General features: G+C 35.0%; 4 protein-coding genes and 1 pseudogene across 4 annotated transcripts; 3 read left to right on the top strand and 2 right to left on the bottom strand.

Annotated features, from left to right (window-relative positions):
• The first annotated feature begins 3,406 nt into the window (after positions 1-3,406).
• LOC132627824 (low-temperature-induced cysteine proteinase-like) lies at positions 3,407-8,557 on the top strand. Its single transcript, XM_060343412.1, has 5 exons — positions 3,407-4,010; positions 6,400-6,635; positions 6,743-6,883; positions 7,200-7,649; positions 8,070-8,557. Exons 1-5 carry the CDS (start codon positions 3,509-3,511, stop codon positions 8,163-8,165), a joined length of 1,425 nt encoding a protein of 474 aa, XP_060199395.1. The 5' UTR covers positions 3,407-3,508; the 3' UTR covers positions 8,166-8,557.
• Positions 8,558-8,680: 123 nt separating this feature from the next.
• LOC132627827 (probable carbohydrate esterase At4g34215) lies at positions 8,681-10,407 on the top strand (annotated as a pseudogene).
• Positions 10,408-12,004: 1,597 nt separating this feature from the next.
• LOC132627825 (probable carbohydrate esterase At4g34215) lies at positions 12,005-14,385 on the top strand. The gene is made up of 2 exons (XM_060343413.1): positions 12,005-13,645; positions 14,066-14,385. Exons 1-2 carry the CDS (start codon positions 12,971-12,973, stop codon positions 14,378-14,380), a joined length of 990 nt encoding a protein of 329 aa, XP_060199396.1. The 5' UTR covers positions 12,005-12,970; the 3' UTR covers positions 14,381-14,385.
• A 136-nt stretch (positions 14,386-14,521) lies between these two features.
• LOC132627826 (protein RICE SALT SENSITIVE 3-like) lies at positions 14,522-16,784 on the bottom strand. The gene is made up of 8 exons (XM_060343414.1): positions 16,535-16,784; positions 16,255-16,384; positions 16,109-16,162; positions 15,901-16,032; positions 15,692-15,800; positions 15,466-15,507; positions 15,326-15,382; positions 14,522-15,173 (listed from the first exon to the last, which is right to left on the bottom strand). Exons 2-8 carry the CDS (start codon positions 16,377-16,379, stop codon positions 14,727-14,729), a joined length of 966 nt encoding a protein of 321 aa, XP_060199397.1. The 5' UTR covers positions 16,380-16,384; positions 16,535-16,784; the 3' UTR covers positions 14,522-14,726.
• A 2,463-nt stretch (positions 16,785-19,247) lies between these two features.
• LOC132627828 (protein RER1A-like) lies at positions 19,248-23,942 on the bottom strand. Its single transcript, XM_060343415.1, has 3 exons — positions 23,423-23,942; positions 19,711-19,891; positions 19,248-19,593 (listed from the first exon to the last, which is right to left on the bottom strand). Exons 1-3 carry the CDS (start codon positions 23,770-23,772, stop codon positions 19,540-19,542), a joined length of 585 nt encoding a protein of 194 aa, XP_060199398.1. The 5' UTR covers positions 23,773-23,942; the 3' UTR covers positions 19,248-19,539.
• Between the last annotated feature and the right edge of the window lie 227 nt (positions 23,943-24,169).

Here is a 24,169-nt window from a genome sequence, read left to right as displayed (position 1 = left end):
TTCTCCGACTTCTAGAGAAGACAGTTTGTTCCTCTTGTGCATATTTTCTTACACCTCTTTAAACTTGCAATAGTTTATTAGTCCTTCTCAGCATGATTGTTTTTCGTGCATATCATTAGCTCGATGTTTGCCAACATCATCATCATTGGCCAGACGGGCGGCATATATGAGTCATAGTCGCCCGCTGGCAGCAGAAGCTCTTTGATTTTTTACCAGGATTGTAGAAGCAAAATATTTTATTGATAAACTCTATGAATTCTCTAAATGCTCTCTACAATCTCCACAATATAAAATAAATAGCAGGAGACCTATTTATAATAGTATAGAACCTATTTTAACTTAAAACAAGAAAACCTATTCCTATACTAATTTGACTATAAATCCTAATTAGACATGAATTAAAATATCAAATTCTAACCAATTTTGATTTCTTATAATTTTGAATTATTATTTCCAACAAATACCAAATTAAACTCAAGTCTTTTGTAATGTTACACTCTTAGCATAGTTTAACTTATTATAGCAAATTAAATATCATTTTACCATAGGTTATCAGTTGCAAATAATTTTCAGGAACATTTGCTTTTTACGGAGCGAACGAATAGAACCAGTGTTTTAAGAGGTGGGGGCGTAAGGCGGGACGTTTTACATATGCCTCGACGGGGCGTAAGCCCCATGGATATTTAATTTTTAGTATTTCATAAAATAATATAATTACAATAAATATTTTTAAATAGGTAAAATTACATAAAAAATAAAAGAAAACTGTAAATAAATGAAAAAATAATATATATATTATATATATAGATGTGTTTGATCCTGATCACAAAATACTAATTAAAGCAATCGATTATACACCACTTACAATTTGTATTTATATATAACATAACTTTACAAGTATAAACAATACAATGAAATAAAAACTATTATGAAATGCAAATTAACTCTAACTTCTTAACTTTCAAACAATGAAAAATCACAATTTCTTGAAACAATATTACTATCAAACTATCCGTTTTATCTCCGTATAAGCAAACAATCAATAAAGCTTTATCAGTATTATAATTAAAATGTAACTCCTTCATGAATAAAATAAAATAACTTTCAAATAGAGAAATAATAAAATATGACAATTTTGATACATAGGACAAAAGACCAAAGATAAGTGAAAATGTACAATTCGGCTATGTATTTTTAAAAGAAATATTAAGTGATATTCACCCTCACGATGTTCTCAAATAGTAAATATGCAATATTACGACTTGTTATTTGAGTTACACCTAATCTTCTTATTTCTATAGATGAAAAACTATTAAGTATCATTCAATTGTTAAAGAATTATGAGGGTCAACGATTATAATTAAATAATTTAACATATAATTTGTGTAAGAACTGTTAGGCGAGCCCCGAGCATTGGGCGTACAGTCGGGCGCTTAGGGCGTAAGCCTCACAGGAACTAAGCCCCACACGTGAGCCCCGAGGCGTTTTGCCAGTGCCCCGCCTCGGGGCTCGAGTCCTAAAATTGCCTTTTAAAACACCGAATAGGCAATTCCCCTTCTCACCAACCAAAGAGCTTCACTTGTCACGTTTTTTTCCTTCCCTTTTGCTTCTTGTTTTCTTTCATCACCATTAGTACCATCTTTATTAGATCTGACTTTTGCTGTAACTTCTTATCCCCATACATTCCACATGGTAGTTGCGTCTTTCTTTTTTTCACCATGGTGGTTGCCACTCCGAGGAGTTTTTTTGTGTTTTTTCCAACTTCTCACTAATTTCCCAGTTGCTTCCTATTTCTAAATTCATTCTCTTTAATTGCACTTTTAGTCCCTTGATTATTGATAAATTTTAATTTCAGAAAAGGGCCAAATATACCCCTGTACTGTCGAAAAAGGGCGAAATATTACCCTCGGTCCAAATATACCCCTATCCCTATGGCTATACTTAAGATACTCCTCTACAGTTAAAATTAACTAAAGTGGAACTCAATCCCACGTGACATTAATATTTTAATATAATAAATATCAGGTGGCATGTCACCTCACTAGCCAAGCTCAATTTTACTCCTACTTTCTCAATGAATTATGACGTGTTTGGTAAAAAAAAAAAAAATCAGCTAAACAGAGCTGGCATCAACATACCTGTGAATAGACGAATTATAATTTCAGTGAGACTTAAGTAAACCCAACAGCGATACTAACTATCGACAAATACATATGGGTGGAGGGTGGAAGGGCCAAGGGGGTTCCAAACCCCTTCGACGGAAAATTACACTGTTTATACATGATTGAAATTATTTTTTATGTACCCCTTTGGCTTCTTCATATGTGTACTTTTTAGATTTTGAACCTCTTTAGTGAAAATTTTGATTCCGTCACGGAATACACCGATAATAAACGATCACAAACAAAAAGATCAATCACCAAAATCAAAAAGAAAAAAAAAACTGAAAACGCTCATTGCAACAACAACTGAAGCCCCAGCAAGCATTGAAAGAAGCAAAAGTTCACAATTACTGGTAAAAATATAACTCTACTAGCTAATTGTTGACAATTAAGACTTGATCTAAAAGTACCGAGTGAAAGTAATGAATCAAGAAAGCAAATGAAAGAGAATTTTGGAGTGAACTTATATGATCGGCCAATTATGCCGGAGAATTCAGACCATTTGAGTAAAATTGAGTTGGTTAGTGAGGTGACATGCTACATGTTATTTACTTTATTGAAATATTAATATCATGTGGAAATAGACTTCACTTTGGCCAACTTTAACTGTGAAGGGGTATATTTGTGTCCAAAGTATAACGGAAGGGATATATTTGGACCCAAAGTATCACAATGGGGTATATTTGACCCTTTTTCGATAGTACAAGAGTACATTTGGCCCTTTTCCCTTTTAATTTTAATCCTTCTTATATTTGATTAAGCATATTTAACTTTTAGTTAGCTAAAAGCTTTGCGTACACGCCCTCTTCACACCCCACTTGAGATATTACACTTGGTATTTTGTTGCTATATAAAAACATGTGATATGTATATTATATTATCCTCATATATGAAGTAACAATTTAAATTTTTATATTGACAGTTAAGCAGTTGACACTTGATAATTTATTAAATTTTTGAAAATTTGGAGGTGACGCCCAATGACATTGGTGGTGGTAGTAGTGGCCTACCATGGTGGTCTTGGTTGTGGTGAGTCGGAGGGATTAAAAGTGTAGATAACAATTACTTGAATGTTATATGTACTTAAACAAAAATTAAAAGGACCAAAATTATAATTTATTGGTAATTGAAGGACTTGAAGTGATAATTTCTTTCCTACTTGATCTTCTCCTCCAAGAAATACGTAGATATTCAACTCCCTTATCTGTTCTACATTATGGAAAAAGTATTAAATATCATACCTTTACCAATTGTCTAAAATATCCCTTTCCCTTGCCTTTATAGTAACAGTTCTTTGTCCACTCTTTCCCATCCCATTTTTCCTTACCTCACTAAACAAGCAAAACATGGCTATTCATCCATCCACTCTCTCTATCTCCATACTCATAATACTCATGTCCTCCGTCGCCGTAACATCTACGGCGACAGAGGACATGTCCATTATAACCTACAACGAAAAACATCACACGATTGACAAGTCATCGGTCCAACAACGGACCGATGACGAGGTCATGGCCATGTATGAATCATGGCTAGTTGAACACAAAAAGGTGTACAACGCTTTAGGAGAAAAAGACAAGAGATTTCAGATCTTTAAGGATAATCTTAAATACATAGATGAACAGAATGCTATGGGAAAAAGTTATAAGTTGGGGTTGACTCAGTTTGCTGATCTGACTAATGAGGAGTATAGGTCTATGTATTTGGGTACTAAGGTTGATGTTAGTCGTAGGTTGTCGAATATACAAAGTGGTCGGTATGCTCCTAAGGTTGGAGATAGTTTGCCGGATTCAGTTGACTGGAGGCAAAAAGGTGTACTTGTTGGTGTTAAAAATCAAGGACAATGTGGTAAGTGCACCTATTACTTGTTTTTTGTTACTCCACTTATATTCTGTTTAAAGTTTGTGATACTGAATATGACTTTGTTGATTACAGTTGGTAGTTTTTCTTTTATATTAGTGTATATAGAAATCCCACATATACTTGATACTACTACATAAATTTGAATCTGATAGATCGAATCTCATGGGTAGTTCAGTTGACCCTTCATTAGTAGAGGGGTCATTTGAACTTTTGCCCATATTTTGTGCTAGTTTTTTTTTTTTGCTGCTCGTAATAAACAATTTTTTGATGCGACATGGATTAATATTTTGGCATATTTCACAAATTGTGCCACGCATGATTTGTGTCCCGGAAAAACTTATGTCTCGCTAGGCATAAGTTGCTAAAGGGAAAAATCAAAGACCAGTCCATTTGATGGACAATTCGTGCAATTTCTTCTTATTTGAGATGTATTATTAGACAGTAATTTAATTTTAGGAAAGTTGAGTGACAGAAGGAGCTAGGAAATGGTTCAAGGCAATATTTTACTAATTGTTTAGCTAATGCTTTTCGCTTGGAGAAAACACTATCTTAATTGGTTTGTAATTTCCGTGGGTACAAATATACTCCTATTTTGATTTATTATTGTCTTGTCTTTTCCTTTTTACGTCATTATTCCCTCACTCCGATTTGAACATGAATCATATGATAGAAAATAAAAGCCTATTTTATGGCCAAAGACAGTTATATATATTGGCAAAAAAAAAAAAAAAGTAATGTTCGAATTTGCAATTATCAAAGGGGTGAGCACCAATTTAACCTTGCACTCTCATTTTCTTCCTGAAGGTAATATTACTAAGGTATCATGAAGTTTCAATTTTTTTAAAATTAGACCCTTATTACTTTTGAAACTGAAATATTAATTTAACTTCCGATTGGTCTGGTTCTTCACGGGTGTAGTTGTTAGTGGTCTAATTTCAGTTTGAAATACAATTATAAGTTCTGGATAGACATTTGTCAGTTTCTCTTAACATTAGGGGGTACCCCCTAATTGTTGAAGATTCCAAGGTTGTAAATTAAATTGCCCACATGCGTATCATACTTTTTTTTTTTAATTACTTATCAAACTTATTGGTCAATAATTAATATTCTAAACTGTACCATACGTAATTTTTCCAAATTCTAGATTAGGTAGCCTTCTCATTTACACTTTCGGTGGAGGGAGGGGACAAAGACATAGGGGATTGGGGAGTTTTAATTCCTAATGCCTAATCAAGTGGGCACATGTGTTTCCTTCCTACTCGAAAAGCAATTTGTTTGACCAACCGGTAAAAAGAAGACTTATAAGTAAAATTATTAGGTGACTTTCGTGTTTGTTTTAATCTTGGTCGATAGAGTTACTAGATAACTGTGCTCGTGTAAGATAACAAATATCCTTGAAATTAGTCGAAGTGCGCACAAACTTGACCCGAACACCACGGTCATTAAAAAGATTCTTTCTAAAAGTTTGGGTTTGGGTTTGGGTGGGGTGGGGGTGGGGCAGGGACGATTTTATGTGGTAATTTTGGGTCATGCGAACACATGATTTCTTCGTAAAATTAGATATTTTATGTATATATTTTTTAAAATTGGTATTCCCTCCATTCTGTAATAAGTGATATTTTAGGCTCATACATACCCTTAAGAAATTGCTCACTTCTAGAAAATTAGGAGTGTTTTTATTAACTTACCCCTAGTCAAGTTTTACTACTTTTTAGAAAAAGAAAAGGTAGTTAATGAAATCCTGACTATTTAAATAAGGGTAATCTTGAAAAAATCTGCTCAAAGTCTTCTTGAAACCATAAAGCACTATTTATTTTGAAAAGAATTGAAAAACCTAAAAAATCACTTATTATGTACTTATTATGGAATGGAGGGAGTATAATATTAATTGCTGGAACACATGCTGCTAAATGGTGTAATTGGTTGAAGGTTGAGTTATTTACCTAGAGGACTATGATCAATTCCCGCATAATACAATTTTTTTTTTTTAAGTGGTGAATCATATTCTAGAAATTCTAGATTCGCCTCTGGGTGGGGGGTTATGTATAATTTCTATCTGGTGAAAGTATAATTTTTTTTTTAATAGTATCAGATTACTTAAAACATAACTACAAGTAAATGATCATCTATCTGATGGCTTAAATATGTTTGAAACAGTGATCCTATCTAGACCCTGAACACTCTTCAACTTGCTTCACCATGTCCTTGTAATTGTGTCAGTTGTTTTGGCACATTTTGCAGCCTAGATTGATTGGACAGACTTCCAGTATACGGATAAATGCTGAAAAAACATTGATATGTTTACACTGCTTAACACAACTAATGATTCTCTTCTTCAATTTACTAAATGTGTAACAACTGGAAAATGAAACAGGGAGTTGCTGGGCATTCTCAGCAGTTGCTGCCATTGAGGCAGTAAACAAGATGGTGACTGGAGATTTGATCTCGTTATCTGAGCAAGAGCTGGTAGATTGTGATACCTCCTATAACTCTGGTTGCAAAGGTGGTCTCATGGACTACGCCTTTAAGTTTGTCATAAATAACGGAGGACTTGACACTGAAGAAGATTATCCCTACACTGCCAAGGATGGAAGATGCGACCAAACAAGGGTCAGTATCTATCATTCTAAGTCTTAAAGGACTCATGGAAAGGAACTAAATACTTAAAGAGTTATGAGAACTAAAGATTCTTTAAATTTTCTTTGAAATAATTGCAGAAAAATGCCAGGGTTGTCACCATTGACGGGTATGAAGATGTTCCTGCTAATAATGAAAAGGCACTGAAAAAGGCTGTCGCAGGGCAACCCGTCAGTGTTGCTATTGAAGCTGGTGGAAAAGACTTCCAGCACTATAAATCGGTAATAATCTTTACTTCAAATTGGTCCGTCTTTAATAAACATGTTGTCTTTCGACCAAATTAGGTAGTTCTTGTTTCAACCAAGGAGCTAATTATGTACGTAAGCAACACAAAGTTGTATAGAAATTAAACTGCATGATGGTATTCTCATGCCTCAGATGTAGATGGAGCCCATGTTGAAACCCAGCATTTTCGACACAGAACATAGATATATAACAATTTTTTACATAATTCCAAAAGCATCTTGTGTTTACAGCGAAGTGCTTAGAACATTATATACCTATTAAGTTTAAATCTTGAATCCGCTTGTGCTCCAGGGTATCTTTACTGGAAATTGCGGTGCAGCAGTGGACCATGGTGTGGTTGCAGTAGGATATGGTAGCGAAAATGGAATGGATTATTGGATCGTGAGGAACTCGTGGGGTGCTTCTTGGGGAGAAAAAGGCTACCTCAGGATGCAACGAAACATTGCCAACCCGAAGGGTTTATGTGGTATTGCTACAATTTGCTCTTACCCTGTCAAGACAGGCCAAAATCCCCCAAAACCACCTCCATCTCCTCCATCACCGGTCAAGCCACCCACTCAATGTGATGATTATAACGCATGCTCATCAGGAACGACCTGTTGTTGTGTCTACGAGTACTACAACTACTGCTTTGCTTGGGGTTGCTGCCCTATGGAGGGAGCTACTTGTTGTAAAGACCATCGCAGTTGCTGCCCACATGATTATCCAGTCTGCAATGTTAAAGCCGGTACCTGCTCAGTTGTAAGTGATCCCTTCTTGTTAATTTCAAGGGAAAAAGGTTAAATCTGCCCCTCTACTATGCAAAAAGGATTACAAAAATATCCATGCCATTACCTAAATGGTTCAAATATACCCCTCTTCCGTTAGGGCTATCCGAGGTGGACACCCAATCCCCTGTGACACTGACATTTTGATGAGGTGGATGCCACGTGGCTTTCCACTTTATCGCCCCAACACTTGATCCTTTTCGCATAGAAAAAGGTGTCACAGATTGTGAAAGAAAGATATATGTTGAATTATATGACCACTTAAGCAATTAGAGAGGGTACACTTTCATTTACTTAATTATTATCTTTCAACAATGATTGTTTCCTTTACTTAATTATATCTTCAACAATGAGTGTTTCCTTTATTGACATGGTTGTGCTTTTGTTGTTACAGAGCTACAACAACCCTCTTGCAGTCAAAGCAATGAAGCATATTCTTGCCAAACCTATTGGGGCCTTCAGCAATGAGGGAAAGAAGATCACTTATTGAATTGTCTCAAGCTAGAATGCTGTGGGATGTGATAGCGAATTTGGGCTAATAGAGGATGTAAAAGTTCATGCTATGGCTTAATGTCCTCATTTGGTACACTGAATTTGCAAATTCTTATTTTCAGCTGAAAGTTGTAGACATAGGTTATTCCAAAAGCAGAGGATTACAAAGTTGCTGCTGTTGATTTCTGTATAGTGCTTCTTTAGTGCTTGCAAATGCACTAGAACAAGATTGAAACCCGAGCTTGTTATTCTGCTGTTTCTGATTATGTAAATACTTCTTATTCCTTCATCAGGATGACGAATATGCTACTTTCACCATGAAGTTTATTATTCCATGTGGTGCTTGTACTTTCATTTCATTAATAATATCGAAGACTATAATTTCCCACACCTTTTGATACACTTGTTCTAACATCTTTTTGCTCATTTGTTATATTACAAGTCGCGTGATAGGATGTTTTTTCCGTTTTCTTTTCAGCATACCTAAACCTTTCGTAGATAAATATTCTTTTGCAATCTCAATAGTTAATAACGTTTAATGGCTTACCAAAGAAAACATTTAAGATTCATTTCATCCATCCAATACTAATCAAAGTGCCAAAATTGATATACACGAATGTTCGTGTAAGCAAACCTAAGATGCATACGCAGGACATGACATGAACAAATACGAGTAAATTCACACCTATAGCTTCATATGCATGCCGCAGCTGCTGTTTTTTTTCCACCCAAAGAGACACTACAATATATTTCCAGGTAAGAGCGAAGAAATCTTATTGATTGCGACATTAGTTGTGTTTTTGTGTAACTTCAATTGGGTGATGAGTCCTCAAAAAGTGAAAGAAAGTCACGGAAATAACAAGAATTTACAAGTGTTCCTATTAGCAGGACAAAGCAATCCGGCAGGTGGTGGAGGAGTCCATAGGCAAATTGAAAAAGGAATTGTAAAAAATGGAAGTTGGGATGGTTTTGTGCCTCAAGAATGTAAACCAAATCCAAAGATTCTTCGATTCAATGCAACATAAAAATGGGAAAAAGCACACGAACCTCTCAATTATGGTACTGATTGTATACTCTATTGTGGACTTGGGACCTGGAATGGCATTTGCTAATGAAATTCTTAAATGAGACCCTGAATTTGGGGTCATTGGTTTAGTACCTTGTGCTAGAGGAGGAACTAGTTTACATTGATGGAGACGTGGGTCTAAAGCTTATGATGAATTGGTTAAAAGAGCCAAATTTGCTGAAAAAGATGGTGGAATTATAAGGGGGTTATTGGGGTATCATGGTGAGAGCGATCTAAAAGCAAAGAATGCATCAAGTTTGTATAAGAATAACTTGGAGAAATTCTTTCATGACTTGCTTAGTGACTTCCAGGCTCCTAATCTCCCCATTTTCCAGGTACCCATTTGTGATCTTTGACACTTTCTTGATAGCTCATGAATCAAATCCAATAACAATGCTTCTACTATTAAATTTTTCATATTTCTCTGAAGGCTCTTTTGGTTTCTTGAGGAGGAAAAGGGTAAAAATATCACTCTATTATTCTAAGTATCTTAATTTTACCCTTTGTATTTCTTTGGGGTAATTTAGACCCTTGTAATTAGTAAATTGTCTCGTGTTTGATTAGTAAATTGCCTCGTGTTTGATCTTGACTTACCATAAGGTAAAATTGGACATTTTCTCTTCCTGTAGTTGGTCCATATTCAATATTACTGTGTAAATCACCAACCAGAAGATGTTAGGCTGTTACTATTTAATACTCTCTTCGTTCGAGGAGCTATTTACCATTTGGATGGTCAAACAGTTTCAGCTTTGATTTCAACTTTGCAGTGTCTCTTTAATGTTAACTATTGGTTACATTTATATACAGGTTATCATACCATACCCCAAAAAACCATTTGAAGGGCCATATATAGAAGAAGTGAGAACAGCTCAGTTGGCGATCAACATCTCAAATGTGATAAAGTTCGATGCTGAGGGACTAGAAATAGGTCCAGATGGCATTCATCTCACAACCCCAGTACAAGTTCAACTTGGTCATATGTTTGCTCATGCTTTTCTTAGATTCAACAATTTTCACCTTTCAAAATAGGAATGTCTTCCCTTTTAATATATGCTCTTAATTTTTCAATTCAACTTTGTATACCAAACTCAGAAGCCTTGTTTATGTTGTTCCTTTAGACAATTTTTTTTCCTTCCATATTCTTGAATTTCCTTCTAATCAATTTTGATTTTTCATCAATACAGTCTCTATTGTGCTTAAGAATTTCTTCCCAATCAATTTATTTTCATAAATGCAGTTCCTCTTATTCCTAAACATGGTCAGATGAAATCATAAATGAGAAGGACAATTGTCAAACTAATCATAGACATAATCAACACACCAAAGCTGATATTTATATATGGTCGATCAACTACTATATAACTAAACAATTGTTGTCTTCCTAGAAGCTCAAAGAGCCCAAGTGAAAGAAGACTATTTGTTCCAGCTGCTGACTAATGACTGAATTTTCCGTTTATTCTATCATAGACTTTTTAACACTTTCCGACAGCTGAATGATTAAACTTGATGAATACAAAATAAAGACGTAACAAACTTCAATTGGTATTGAGCAAGACTTTTTCAATAATTCAATGTGCACAGTATATCAGTTTAGATTAATGCACCCATTGTCAAGACAGATTAGTCAACATAAGGAATTTTTCCTCCAAAAAGGTGAGTTTTTAAAACTTGGACTATTTTAAAATTGTATGAGTTGAAAAGTGGCTGTTTATGAATTTTACCTACAAATTTAGGGATCAAACTTCCCAAAGCCTTGGGCATTTTTCTATGACTAATTAGTTGAAGAAAATGCAGAGTAGAGTAATCGCGGAAGCAAAATTAGCCTAGTGGCCAGTGGCGACTAATACCATATAACTCTTGACCATATGTACAAGTACAACAACAAAGTTAATCCCTCCGTCCCAAAAAGATTGTTTTAGTTTGACTTGGCACAGAGTTTAAGAAATAAAGAAAGACTTTTGAAATGTGTGGTACAAAACAAGCCTTAGATATTTGTGTGGCTGTAAATCATCTCATAAAGTTAAATTATTTCTAAATATAGAAAGATGTCAATCTTTTTGGGACAGACTAAAAAGGAAAGGAAGACAATCTTTTTAGAACAGAGGGAGTAAAAGTTTATAATAGTGATTGTGGTAATTCCTTGCTAAAATCTAGTAACATATAGTATAAATTTCAGTTTCACAGCCTCTTAGAAAGATCTGCATATTGCTCCATCTAAAAAATATAATTCTTGATTTTTAGCCACCAAGTTCGCCAGTTTTATTAAACGAAAAAAAGAAGATAGTTGTATGTAGGACATTCAATCTAATCTCACAAGTTACAAAATAGAAGAAACAAACATCTTCTTTAAGTTAGCAATTTTATGGTTCATGCACTAATTCCATTCATGATGTATCTGTTTGAACCTGCCAAATTAGGCAATTTCTCACCTTGAGATCTTTCCGAAATAAGAAATCAAGCTCAATAGTAGCATTTTCAATACGGAAAAGGGTCAAATATACCCTTGTACTATTAAAAAAGGGTCAATAATACCCTTCGTTATATTTTGGATCCAAATATACCCTAACATTATACTATTGGCTCAAATATACCCCTCTACAGTTAAGTTTGTCCAAGGTGGAGCCCAATACCACATGTCACTCATATTTTAATGAGGTGGACACCATGTGGCATGCCACCTCACTAATCAAATTCAATTTTACTCCACCTCCCCCTCCTTCCATATCATCTTTCACCATTAGCACCTCCCCCTCCACAATTACCACACCCTTTTAAAATTAATTTTAGAGGAGTTGTATTGAGATACCTGAAAATAATAGACTTGAGGATCGAAGCCATAGTCACTGAATTGTTGAGGTTCAACAATGGGGAATTTGTTTGACATTTTGGTTATTTCTGTGGGAAAATGGGACTACTACTATACTATGCAAAAAGACTAGAAATTTGCACTGGACTAATCCAATTCAGGTGTAAATCAAACGACAAATGAGAGGGAATAGAGTCAATTAGGAATTTCCAATTCACAACCAGTTTTTTTTTTTTTTTTTTGGAAAGCAAAGTCAATTAGGTTCGTCCTTAATTAACTGAGATTTTTATTCGTCAAATCTGAGATTTTTTTTCTTAATTAGCTGAGACTTTTCTGTCTGTAATTAATTTTAAAAGGGTGTGGCAATTGTGGAGAGGCAGGTGCTAATGGTGAAAGATGATATGGAAGGACGGGAGGTGGGGTAAAATTGGGTTTGGTTAGTAAGGTGGCATGTCACATGGTGTCCACCTCATTAAACTATGAGTGACATGTGGTATTGGCCTCTACCTTGGACAAACTTAACGGTGGAGGGGTATATTTGAGCCAATAGTATAACGTTAGGGGTATATTTGAACTCAAAGTATAACGAAGGGTATATTTGACCATTTTTCAATAGTACAAGGGTATATTTAGCCCTTTTCCGTTTTCAATACGATCAAGAAGTACCGAAATATTGATGCACAAGCATCACTTATAGTCTCCTCTTAAATGTCATTGATAATCTTAATTATCTCAAAGTCTATATTAATGCACCTGGTTTTCTTGTTAAATTCATTGTAATAGATGGAACAAGTAACACAATTAATTCTATTAAGTTATCCCATTTTTCTTTTTTCTTTGTCCAATTATGGGTATTCTAATTAATATCTGTTGATTATTGCTTCGTCTACCACAAGAAGTGAACAAGTACGAGTGTACGACAATATCAAAAATGAGGTGGAAGACTATGTTCAAACTGAACAAGAACTTACAAAATGCAACCGAAGAAATTTTGTTAATCTTGATGTTTATATCGGCTCTACTATACTTAAGGTGGATCAGGAGTCGTAACAATCAAGATCATCTGCTTACAAATAGGAGCACTGACAAATTAAACAAACAAATATTCATATTAGCAGGACAAAGCAACATGGCAGGTCAAGGAGGTGTACACAACTTCTCTTGGGATGGTATTATACCTCGCGAATGTCAACCTAATCCAGATAATATTCTTCGATTATGGGTAAATATGAAGTGGGGAATTGCACACGAACCCCTTAATTACGGGGTTGATTGTCTTCATAATTGTGGAATTGTCCCTGGAATGGCATTTGCTAATGCAATTCTTAAACAAGATCCAAATTTTAGGGTTATTGGATTAGTGCCATGTTCTAGGTCAGGTACTGGAATTCATGCATGGATTCGTGGGAGTTTGCCTTATGATCAATTGTTAACAAAAGCTAAGGTTGCTCTTAGAGATGGAGGGACTATTAGAGGATTATTGTGGTATCATGGTGAGAGTGATTCAAAGTATAAGTCCACTGCAAGATGTTATAAATCCAAATTTATAAAGTTTATTCAAGACATACGTACCGACTTGAATTCTCCTCTGCTTCCTGTTCTTGTGGTAAACTATATTATACAATCTTTAATTTCTTTCACTCTTTTGCTTGATGTGCATATAGCTGCTAGGTTTCATTCAGTCATAATAGTTGCAAGTTGCAACTTTTCATGAATCTATACATGCTTTTGGACAAATTCTTAGCTTTAATAGGAGTAATTATTATTGGTTGTTTAGTTTAAAACCTGATTATTCTGGGTTTAAATCCGGGATTATCTAGCTTACCTTTTTGTACGGGATAAGATAATCCCATGGTTGTAGTATAAAATTTATCATGATTATAGCTAATACCCGCAACCAAACACAAAATAGATTTAATCCCAAATTTTATAGCAGGATAACTCACTTGTACTACTCCTGCTAATTTGAAAACCTTGTACTAGTGTTTTCTTTCAAGTTTTTTTTTTCTTTTTTTCTTTTTTGCAGGTAGTTCTACATTATCCAAAACCGCCGTTTGTAGGAAAATTTGTGCATGTAGTGAGACAAGCACAGATGGATATTGAACTCCCAAATGTAATAAAGGTGGATGCTAATGGTCTACCAGTGGGTTCGGATGGTATTCATCTCACAACCCAAGCCCAAGTCCAACTTGGTAATATGATGGCTCAGGCTTTTCTCAACGCTAAATTTCAATCTGTAACATTTAATTCAAAACAAGACATATCATATGATGTAGCTAGTAGTACCTATCCACTTTTTTTTTTTTTGTTTAGATTATTACTTATGGTACTAAATTATTAGAAATCAAAATCTTCGGTTGTGTTTCTATTCCACCTCCTTTAGCTACAGCCAGCGTCATGCTCAAATTACCAAGTCTGCAGCAATCTACAATCCAATTCTGAATGTATGGTCGATAATACAAGTAAATCTGAACAACAATAATAACGCGAGCAGAACAAATTGCTAAAGATTACTAGTATGTCATTATCATGTAAACAAATTACTCAGTACATTGTTGCCAAGTTAAGCTAACAACCAGCAAACGGTCCCGCTGTACACTTGAACAATGCCCCATATATACTTAAAGACCTTTTGCAGTATGTTACTAAAATGCAATTAATTTGGATTTGGAGCTACTTCAACTACCTTATTTTCCATCTTCATTGGCTGTCCCAAACTTTAAATGATTTAATCCATTAGCCTTGACATTCTTGCTTGTAGTGTTCCTCATAACTCTGTCGCGAAAAGTATTCATGTCATGCACTGCATTAGCATAACAAGACGGTGCTGTTGCAGACATCGACCACAGAGGTAGACTAGCCATGCTTTGTGGGCTATTATCACCTAAATTGATGGACTTGACTGGAAACTCGTGAATTAATCGATCACCAAGAAGTCTTTTAGACCCAATTAGCTGGTGTTTATCGTCCATTCCATAGTCTGTCTCGTTAACTAGATTGACATTGTTTGCCTTGTAACTGTATGGATGTTGGATTGGCGGAAAAGGTCTCTGAATTGCATAAATGCCTGGTATGCTTTGGAGGTAGCTGAATTTCCTCTGAATGCTTACTACTAGATTAAGGTCTTCAAGAACCTATAAGTAGTGAATCAGTTATCAGTGAAAGCACATGAATACCTCCAAAAATGAATAATAAGCTAAAAATAGTAGAATAAAATGGTAGTATTAAGTAGGATTAAGTAGCGTTAAGAAGGAATAAATAGCGTTAAGTAAGAGATAAGAGACACCTTATTAAATGAGCCAAGCTGAATGATGCCTTCTCTAACAGATATAATTGCAATAGTCTGCCCAAAAAACAGAAACTTCCTAAATTAACATCTTTGAAAACGAAAAATGATGAAACAATTCTATTTTGTCATTAAAGTACCTGAATGCCTGAATTAAACTGAGCTCCCCAGGCTCTTGGTTGCTGGCAAAAAAAAGGCAAATATACAGATGCAACAAATATTAAATTTTTGAAGGGAATGTACATATGAAATGTGAAAAAATCACTAAAGTTTCAATAAATATTAAAGTTTGAACTCATAATCTCAAAAGCTCAAATTTTGAATTCGCCTCTAGCAAGGAAGGAATGAGGTCTTTGTGGTGCTTACAGGTTCAATGGACAAATTCCATGAGCAAATAAAGCTTGAATCTTTTTCATTTGAGGCATCTTTAAACACCCATCTGTGACTATTATCTGCTGCAACTTTGCCCACCAATCTTGAAAATTTATTGAAAGGTTTAGTAATACTTTGCTTAGGGAACTGCAACTTATTCTTCTTACAAAATGAAAGTGAAAAAGAAGAAAACAAAATCTCACCCTTCACCAAAAGAATAAACCTCATAAGACATTTTGAAGAAGATGTCAGGACCAAACTTTATCCTTACAGATTCCCTTTTGGATCTTTCACATTCATAAAAGTCACAGAAACCATCTTCCCAAACAAGAATCCTGAAATGAAATGCAAATAAATAATCCATAAAAGATCACAAAATATATTTTTAGTACTATATCATTAGTTCATTACCAATTTCTCTTGTTTCCTTTAGCGCGATCAAGCAAGCTTCCTCCATGATCCCATCTGCAACAAAAGTAAAAAACAATTTAGTATGATATATTCATCTTGTGTAATTAGCAATCTTAATTGCCAGGTTAAATAATTAATTTGCTTACTTAGGTGGAGGATAGTTTCTGGGGACAATTCTCCAGAAAACAGCATAGACCCACTCAGAGCAAGTACAGAGACTTCTAAGTGTGTGCTGTAGCAGACAATTTAGCATGGGGAGTCCACCTTCCATTTTTTCTTGAAAACAAAAAGAACATAAGCTGCACAGTGTTACTTCAAATCACAATATAATTTGTAGACAGAAAAAGATGACTTTTAAGGCCTTTAATATATGACTGTGGGAAGTGTGTGAAGGAAACTGATGAATTTAAGTGTGACATTCCTTACCACAGTTTTCTTGTTTTTTTATATATATAAGTAAAGGGCAAAATTTATTTGGTTTGGTTGGCAAAGCCTTGGAGCAATATTAAAATTGTCTCCGTGTGACTTGCAGGTCATGGGTTTAAGTAGTGAAATTAGTCAGTGATGTGTGTGTCAAAGTAGGTTGTTTACATTACACACCTCGGGGTGCGACCCTTCTCCGACCCTATGAACACTGCACTGAATAACATTGTTGGTTGGGTGGTGGGGGTTTATGTCAGAGTAGGCTTGACATGAATACCTTCAGTAAAATGTAAACTGAGTTTGGTACCAAAGAATATGATAGGCTCACACTGTTATTCTGTCATTTTGTGATCGAACTCAGGGGCGGAGCTAGGTAGGGATGAACCCCCTCAGCGAAAATCTACAGTGGTGTATCTATAGGATTAAAATTATTTTTTTATGTATATATCGTAGATGTTGAACCTCTTTGATTTCTTCGTGTATTTACTTCTTCATATTTTTGAACCCCTAGGTAAAAATCCTAGCTGCGCTACTGAATTAGAACTAATAACTAAAAATGGCGTCCTTCACTTTTGAAGAGAGATCAAATATAACAAGTGTATTATCATTCAAATAAGCTTTACTATTACTTTTTATGTTATAATGGTTAGATTTTCGGGTTATTAAGTAAACTGTTATGTGCTAGTGCTACTATTACTTAGCATGTTAGAAGTTGCATGGTCTGAGTTCATAATTATGAATCCTTAACCAACTTTGTGTTCGCTTAATTAAAGACCACAAACCTGCACTCTCGTACTTTTTTTTGTATTTATTTTTAATACCAATAGAGCATTTTATTCATCTCCAAAGTTGAGAGCCCTCTCGTACTGTAATCCCCTTGTTCATTTTATTCCACATTTTTTTCACAGTGGTCTCAGCTTGTGCGCACGTTAATTGTCATATTGATGCCTATTAGCTCCCACCAGCACATGTAGCTGATAACTTTGTCTAATCCCCTTATTCATTTTATTCCACATTTTTTTCACAGTGGTCTCAGCTTGTGCACACATTAATTGTCATATTGATGCCTAATGAGCTCCCACTAGCACATGTAGCTGATAACTTTGTCCAATAATGTTAAGCAGATCGAAAAAAAATCACCCGGCGTTTACTCAAATCTAAACATTGGTCTACAGTGATTTTCACTCCTTGACCACTAGGCAACGCCCTAAGATGTTTACCGTACATTTTCTAATCTGATATAGCTATCACTTTTTTCCCTTTGCTTATCACATGATTATAAAGACGTTTTATCCGATATTCTGTGAACCTTGCCACTAATATAGCACAGTTGAAACCCTTGTCTCTACTGTTCTGCACTAATATTTCCACCCTATAAGCAGTTTAAGTCAAACCCTACATATTGAACTCTGCTCACAAATGAGGTGATCACAAAACAAAACCCCTTTTCGGATTAATAATCACCAAATCATTTGGACAAATTGGCAACCCCTAAAAGGAGAACCAAAAGATTCCCAAGATTTGCACTTGGATAGGGTTAGCCCAATAAATGGTGGTCCTCCACCAATCTTCTCGAGTAAGTGACACTACGTCCACAATGAATTGGCTGAAAGTGACCCCTTTCCCCTTTTAAATGCAACCATTCATTGTTTACATTGCATCATTGTACAGACAACGCTTCTTTAAACACCCTTCTACAATAATGTTATGTACTGTCTGAGAGAGTACCAAATTTACACACAAATCATAATGGGTTGGATGGATGCATATGTAGATCAAATATTATCCAGTCTGCTCAAGTTTAGAATTAGAGTTTTGACTTATCTATAAACCATCATACTTGTATTTTTATCTGTAATTAATTTGCTCGATGTGATCTTAGAGAGTTAATCAATCACGAGTCTGCATGAGAAACTGAGTGAAACTTAGTGACCAAGAAGTGTTCGGTGTCGCATTAAATTTTTTAAGTATACAATGTATAATCTAATATCATATTGTTTGCTATAAAATGAATACTCACCGGGTGTCCTCCTCAACGGTTGGTGTTGGTGTTTAATCCTATAGGTAGGTACACTGCACAGGTAATCCAGTGACCCCTACGTACCTTATAAATGGGGTAAAATTCAAAAACAGCAACTTTACCAGAGTCATGAAATTTTACCTGTGAAATTTGAAACTCTGTGACAGTGGTTATTTTACGATGACAAGGGGCAACAACACAACTAGGCCCCAAAATGTGCGTTCCCTGGAAGGCAGGTCTAAAGACTTGAAAATTACAAATTGGATTGGAAAAGAGGCTATTCAGCTTTTAAAAGGACATAAATTTGTGACTGTCCAAGCCTCTCCCATAATAATTGCCCTACCTTCCTTATCTGTCAGGATAGAAGATTCCAGTGACGACCTCTATTCCTACCCTTAAATTGATTCTAATCTCCAACAGTAAAACTCAAACCACTATGCTTAGATATCCCTTTCCATCATAATGGAAGATTTCACTTTCGTTTCACTGACACAGATTTCGACCAGCAGTCCAATAGTTATCAAGCAAATCTCTCAAGAAGTGGGAAATCAAAAACAGAAATGCGATAAAACAATTCATGGAAGTAGGGCCTTCCACCCTTCGAAAGATTAGTTTTCACTGCTCCAGGGTGCATGACAATTTATTGGCAAAAATCAATATGCAGCAGTTGACAATTGTCACAAGAACTCCAGCACATGGATATGCAACGTGCTAGCATCTACTAAGCTAGAATTGAATAAGAGTGGTTCAAGAATGAGCTCAGAATATGAATATTACATCCAGGGACTAGCGTACCCCTCAATGAAAGAATCAAGATACGTGGCAGCTTCTAGGAGATCTAAGTTTTATAATCTAAGAGTTCATCGATTATATATTCAATGGCATAACCCAAGCTCAGAAACCTATCCGGTGAAAAATACAGCTATCCAGGAAAGTTTGTAGCTAAAACAAATTCATTCCCCACAAAAAAACGAATCTGCTTTGAACCTCAAGGTTTGGAAGTACTTCTCTCATCACTTGATGGCACTTTCTTCCCATAACGCTGTAGAAAGAAGTATTTCCAATCATTTTCAAAATATTACTGGTAAAGTACAGAGAAAATGCAGGCTGGACAATGTAAAAAGATACCAATGTAATTAGAGCTAGACTTTATATGTACCTGCTTGCCAAATGTGAAAGGAACATATTTATATTTGACCATGTGCATTATTTGCCTCTTCATTGTTGAAACGAACAGCACCAACCAATAGAATAACAAAATTGGCCAAAATACAGGCACATCAAAGGCACTGAAGAATGTCAACACAAAAGCAATGCAGACTGCTTTTGTTAGTGAGTACCTGTCAAGGAAAAGTAAATTATGCCAAACTACTGATTAAGAAGATGATATTGCCAACAAAGTTTGGATGATGACTGAGACTAACAGAAGAAGTATAGGCACATATGAAGTGCACAATGAAGAAGTTCTGTTATACGATTAAGTGATAAACTAGAATGGGAATCCCCAACCATATGTCGCACACTTGCAGCCAAGGGTGTGGGCTAGTGGTCAATGAAGTAGGTGCAAACCTTGGAGATTAGGATTCAAATCTGACTTGGTGGGCAGGGTTCAAATCCGCCTTGGTGGGCAGGGTTACCTAGTACATGTGCTAGTGGAAAGTACATGGTGGAATAGTTGAGGTACGCTCAAGCTGGCCCGGACACCACCATCATTTAAAAAAAGTAAAGCACCTAAACATCTTGTGAAATACAGAAATTCAGGTACCTAAGAAGAGTGTAAAGGAGAAAGGGTAGAAGGAGTATGCTCTTCCCTAGCACTGGCTAAAGCATATCACAAGTTCAAGGTCCTAAATTCAAATTCATCCCAGCTACTAAAACTGGGAGACAAGGTTGGGAACCAAGTAGACATGGTGGATCAGCCTGTCTGGTCAGAAGCTGGTCACCAAGTTTACTTTCTTTTTTTTCAGACATGCTGAATACTTTTGAGAAACATGAGACGATTTTAAAACATGGACAGTTTGGATTAGGACATTTTCAACCTGTAGAAATTTACAATGATAGATCGAAACTCTGACCATCATGGATGGCCACAAATCATAAAATAAAACGCAAGGGCTATGCTACCTGCCTCACTGAAAAACACCGTCAAAATTGTACCATAAACACTTAAAATACTTATAAAACCTAATAGCAGTAATGGACCAACATAATTCCATGATCAGGACAACACTTCTTGAATGCTATCTATAATTATTAACTGATTAGGATAAGTAGTCCCATATAGCAAGGGAGCATCCAAATAAAATCACCTAAATTATCCCATATGATCAAAGAACTTCCACATTAGATCACCTCATGCTAATAAGCATTTATCCTAGTGACGCAACTTAAATTCAACTCCAGTAAAAAGGCATGTTGCAAGAAAGAAAGCTCATTCCTAGTCATCAAATCTTCTTTCTTATCTTTTTTTTGATGAAAAAGGTACTTACTAACATAGTCATTCTAATTAAATATAACATCTTGATAATAAAGATATGGTAGGCAACACAAGAATTTTTTTTGAAAAAAATTATATGGTGGGCACTAAGTACATTTGATGAGTGAACAAATGACATTATAGCCAACTCAGTAAACAGACCTAACCAAGCCCATGTGTATTGCTTAAGGCCTTAAGCGTCATGCTCAGTGCAATCAACACATGATTTTCTTTATCAATAATAATACATGATTTTTTTTTCTTAGAATGGTAACAATACATGAGTTTTCTATATATCTTTTTTCATTTTTTTTATAAGTATCATTTTTCTATCTATCAAAGTTATTTAGGCAGTACAAAACAGATAATTGTGATACTATTATCCTGCCATCACATGAATATTAGATCCATTATTGGAGCTAGCTAGGCAAGGAGTTCTAGGGCAGAATAAGGATGCATCAAGCATCAAATTTTCATACTTTTTCTTTTTAGGGGATGCAACAGATTTTCATAATTTTGAGCTTTGAAAGACTCTTCCAATAACTTGTACCAATTAGAATTTAAGAAAATAAGAAATCCCAGGCTATCTATCTTAATCTCACGCATAACATGCTGCATGATGGAGAAACTCTTGTTAGGGCGCCCCTCTAGTTATGTGAGGGGAATCAGGATTGATGGAGTTAGTAGGTTTCAAATAATGAATGGCTCAACCAATGTTGCATATTAGTAGAGTTCAAGTTCAAAGGCACCACTGAAACAAAAAATGCAGAAACCCAAGGTCAAAACAAACAAAAGTTGTTAACTTGATGCCCCATTTTGTAATGTTTGATCTCAAGCTAATTCCTTTAAGAAATGCGTCTTAAGCTTGGCTAAGATCATACTACAAAATAGTACTCCCTCCGTCCCATATTAGTTGTCATGTTTCGCTTCTTGAGTCAAACTATGTGAACTTTGACTAGCATTTTAAAATAATTTTTTTTATCAAATTAACATGAGAAAAGTTGCAACTTGTAGTACTTATCGTATAGTTATTGAAAATCTAAATTTTAAATATAACATATTGAGTTAATCTAATCCAATTTAGCTTCGAAAATGAGTCAAATTGACTTTCATAAAGGGAAACATGACAACTAATTTGGGACGGAGGGAGTATAAGAAAAGTAGCATTCCTTCTTTCCACTCCTATTCTTCTATTCTTTATCAGATCCTAGATCATCATGTAAAGGCAGGAATAGGTATCAACAAGCAAACAGACCAGAAAGACAATTAATTTCTTCACACTGGAGCATCAACTTCCATAACCATGAATAAGTAAAAAACATGACTATACTGATCAACAAACAACACTTCTCAGCAGATTCCAAAAAATAATGCAGTGAAATGTACCAACTCTTAGTGGCTGTTTGGCCATGAATGATTTTTACTTTTCCAGAGTTGAATTCCGGAAATCATGTTTGGCCAAAAATGATTTCCAAAAGTTGAAAAACACCAAAAAGTTGTTGTCACTTTTTTCACTCTAAATCACTCACAAAAATTCAAAAACAACTCCTATTTGTATTCATGGCCAAACCCAACTCCAATTTCCAAATATCACTTTTCACTTTGAAAACAAAAACTACTTTTTTCAAATTTCACAATTTTCATGGCCAAACAGGCCCTAATTTGAAAACGCAATTACTTTCTTTACAACATAATTTCCAGAATCCTAAAAATACAAATCTCACTCTTTTAGCAATGCACGTCTTACAGCAAACGTTGACCATCTATTGGCAATAAGATCCATCAGATTCAATTAACCACCAAAAGTAACCATCAGATTTGATCTCTATTCATGTCATAGTCAAAAATCAGACAACTAGATGATAATCAAACTACAAAATGAGATCGAAAAACTGGCACATATCAAACAAATCTAAACATTCATAATTTCCAGAATCCTTTAGCTCCCGTTTGGCCATAAGTTTTTTTCAAAAAATATTTTGAAAACATTGTTTAGTTATAAAAATTGAACAGTTTTTGAAGAAGTTTCCAAGTTTCAAAAAGTGGTTTAGACTAGTTTTTTCAAGTTCTCTACTCACCAAGTTTCATCTTCTTTTCAAGTAAAATGCATATCCAAACACAATTTTAACTTCCAAAAATAATTTTTCATCTCATCTTCAAAAACTCTTTTTAGTTTTCAAGTTTCAACCAAATCTATGTCCAAACCCTAGCTAAAAAATATAAATCTGGCTCTTCTAGCAATCCACATCTTAATTACAACAAATATTAACCATCTATTCACAACAACAACCATCAGATTCAATTCCCTACCAAAAATAACCATCAGATTCAATTTCGATTCAGGTCAAAGTCAAAATTTAGAAACTAGATCATAGCAAAAGCAAAATTGTCAGACCAGAATTTAAATTCAGGAAGGCGACGAACGAAAGGTCGAAACTCATCAGAGCCACGTGTCGGCAGACTAGGACCACCTTCAGCTTCCGGATCAACTTGTGGTGAAAGGAAAGCAATAAGGAGCTGTATAATATAGATTCCTAAAGCATATGTTATGATATAGAAACCTTGAACCATAAACACGCGTACGGCGTAGATTAAAGCGATCAAACCGAAGAAGATCCAACGGTAAAGGACTTGTGGTGTTGATTTATCTAAAAGGTGTTGATAACGTTGTGATAACGTGAAGGTGAACTGGGATATCTTTGACGAAACGCCGTCGCCGGCGACTCTTCCGTCACCGACGTTCATCTTTATTTTTATTTTTATTACTTTTTTGTCTTTTTTCGGATGCTTTTTTTTTTTTTTTTGTGTGTGTAATTTATACTTACAGCGAAAGGGGTTAGGAATTTATGGGAAATGGGAGAGATTGTGAGAGAATAATGAGTGGAAGTTGAAGAGGTCTGGATGGGCCCGTGTTTCTTAGATGCTCTTTGCTAGACCCGTAATTTGTCCCTCCGTCCCGTATTACTTCATCACTTTTTTCTTTTTTATTACACCTCTTAAAAAATTATAAATAAAAGCTACTCTTATGTTTTACTATTTTTCACCCATCTCTTTCTAATAAATACATTCTAATTAATATTGACTATTTTTAAGAACATTTAATACTAAGTGTAAGATGAAAAAATTTTTAATTAATTTTATC

Source organism: Lycium barbarum, chromosome 2 (assembly GCF_019175385.1).
Source record: "Lycium barbarum isolate Lr01 chromosome 2, ASM1917538v2, whole genome shotgun sequence".
Lineage (NCBI taxonomy): Eukaryota > Viridiplantae > Streptophyta > Magnoliopsida > Solanales > Solanaceae > Lycium > Lycium barbarum.
The sequence above is the reverse complement of the archived record's forward strand: the minus strand, read 5'-3'. Positions and strand labels throughout refer to the sequence as shown.

What these genes read in the sequence shown, in the direction of transcription:
- LOC132627824 (XM_060343412.1), top strand. Translation starts at nt 3,509, where the DNA reads ATGGCTATTCATCCATCCACTCTCTCTATCTCCATACTCATAATACTC. An exon ending in TAAAAATCAAGGACAATGTG is followed by an intron (nt 4,011 to 6,399) that starts GTAAGTGCACCT and finishes AAAATGAAACAG; the next exon opens with GGAGTTGCTGGGCATTCTCA. An exon ending in ACTTCCAGCACTATAAATCG is followed by an intron (nt 6,884 to 7,199) that starts GTAATAATCTTT and finishes CTTGTGCTCCAG; the next exon opens with GGTATCTTTACTGGAAATTG.
- LOC132627825 (XM_060343413.1), top strand. Translation starts at nt 12,971, where the DNA reads ATGAGGTGGAAGACTATGTTCAAACTGAACAAGAACTTACAAAATGCA. An exon ending in CTCTGCTTCCTGTTCTTGTG is followed by an intron (nt 13,646 to 14,065) that starts GTAAACTATATT and finishes TCTTTTTTGCAG; the next exon opens with GTAGTTCTACATTATCCAAA.
- LOC132627826 (XM_060343414.1), bottom strand. Translation starts at nt 16,379, where the DNA reads ATGGAAGGTGGACTCCCCATGCTAAATTGTCTGCTACAGCACACACTT. An exon ending in AGAAACTATCCTCCACCTAA is followed by an intron (nt 16,163 to 16,254) that starts GTAAGCAAATTA and finishes CTTTTGTTGCAG; the next exon opens with ATGGGATCATGGAGGAAGCT. An exon ending in AGCTTGGCTCATTTAATAAG is followed by an intron (nt 15,174 to 15,325) that starts GTGTCTCTTATC and finishes CACTACTTATAG; the next exon opens with GTTCTTGAAGACCTTAATCT.
- LOC132627828 (XM_060343415.1), bottom strand. Translation starts at nt 23,772, where the DNA reads ATGAACGTCGGTGACGGAAGAGTCGCCGGCGACGGCGTTTCGTCAAAG. An exon ending in CTTCCTGAATTTAAATTCTG is followed by an intron (nt 19,892 to 23,422) that starts GTCTGACAATTT and finishes TTTCCTTGACAG; the next exon opens with GTACTCACTAACAAAAGCAG. An exon ending in CTTTCACATTTGGCAAGCAG is followed by an intron (nt 19,594 to 19,710) that starts GTACATATAAAG and finishes TTCTTTCTACAG; the next exon opens with CGTTATGGGAAGAAAGTGCC.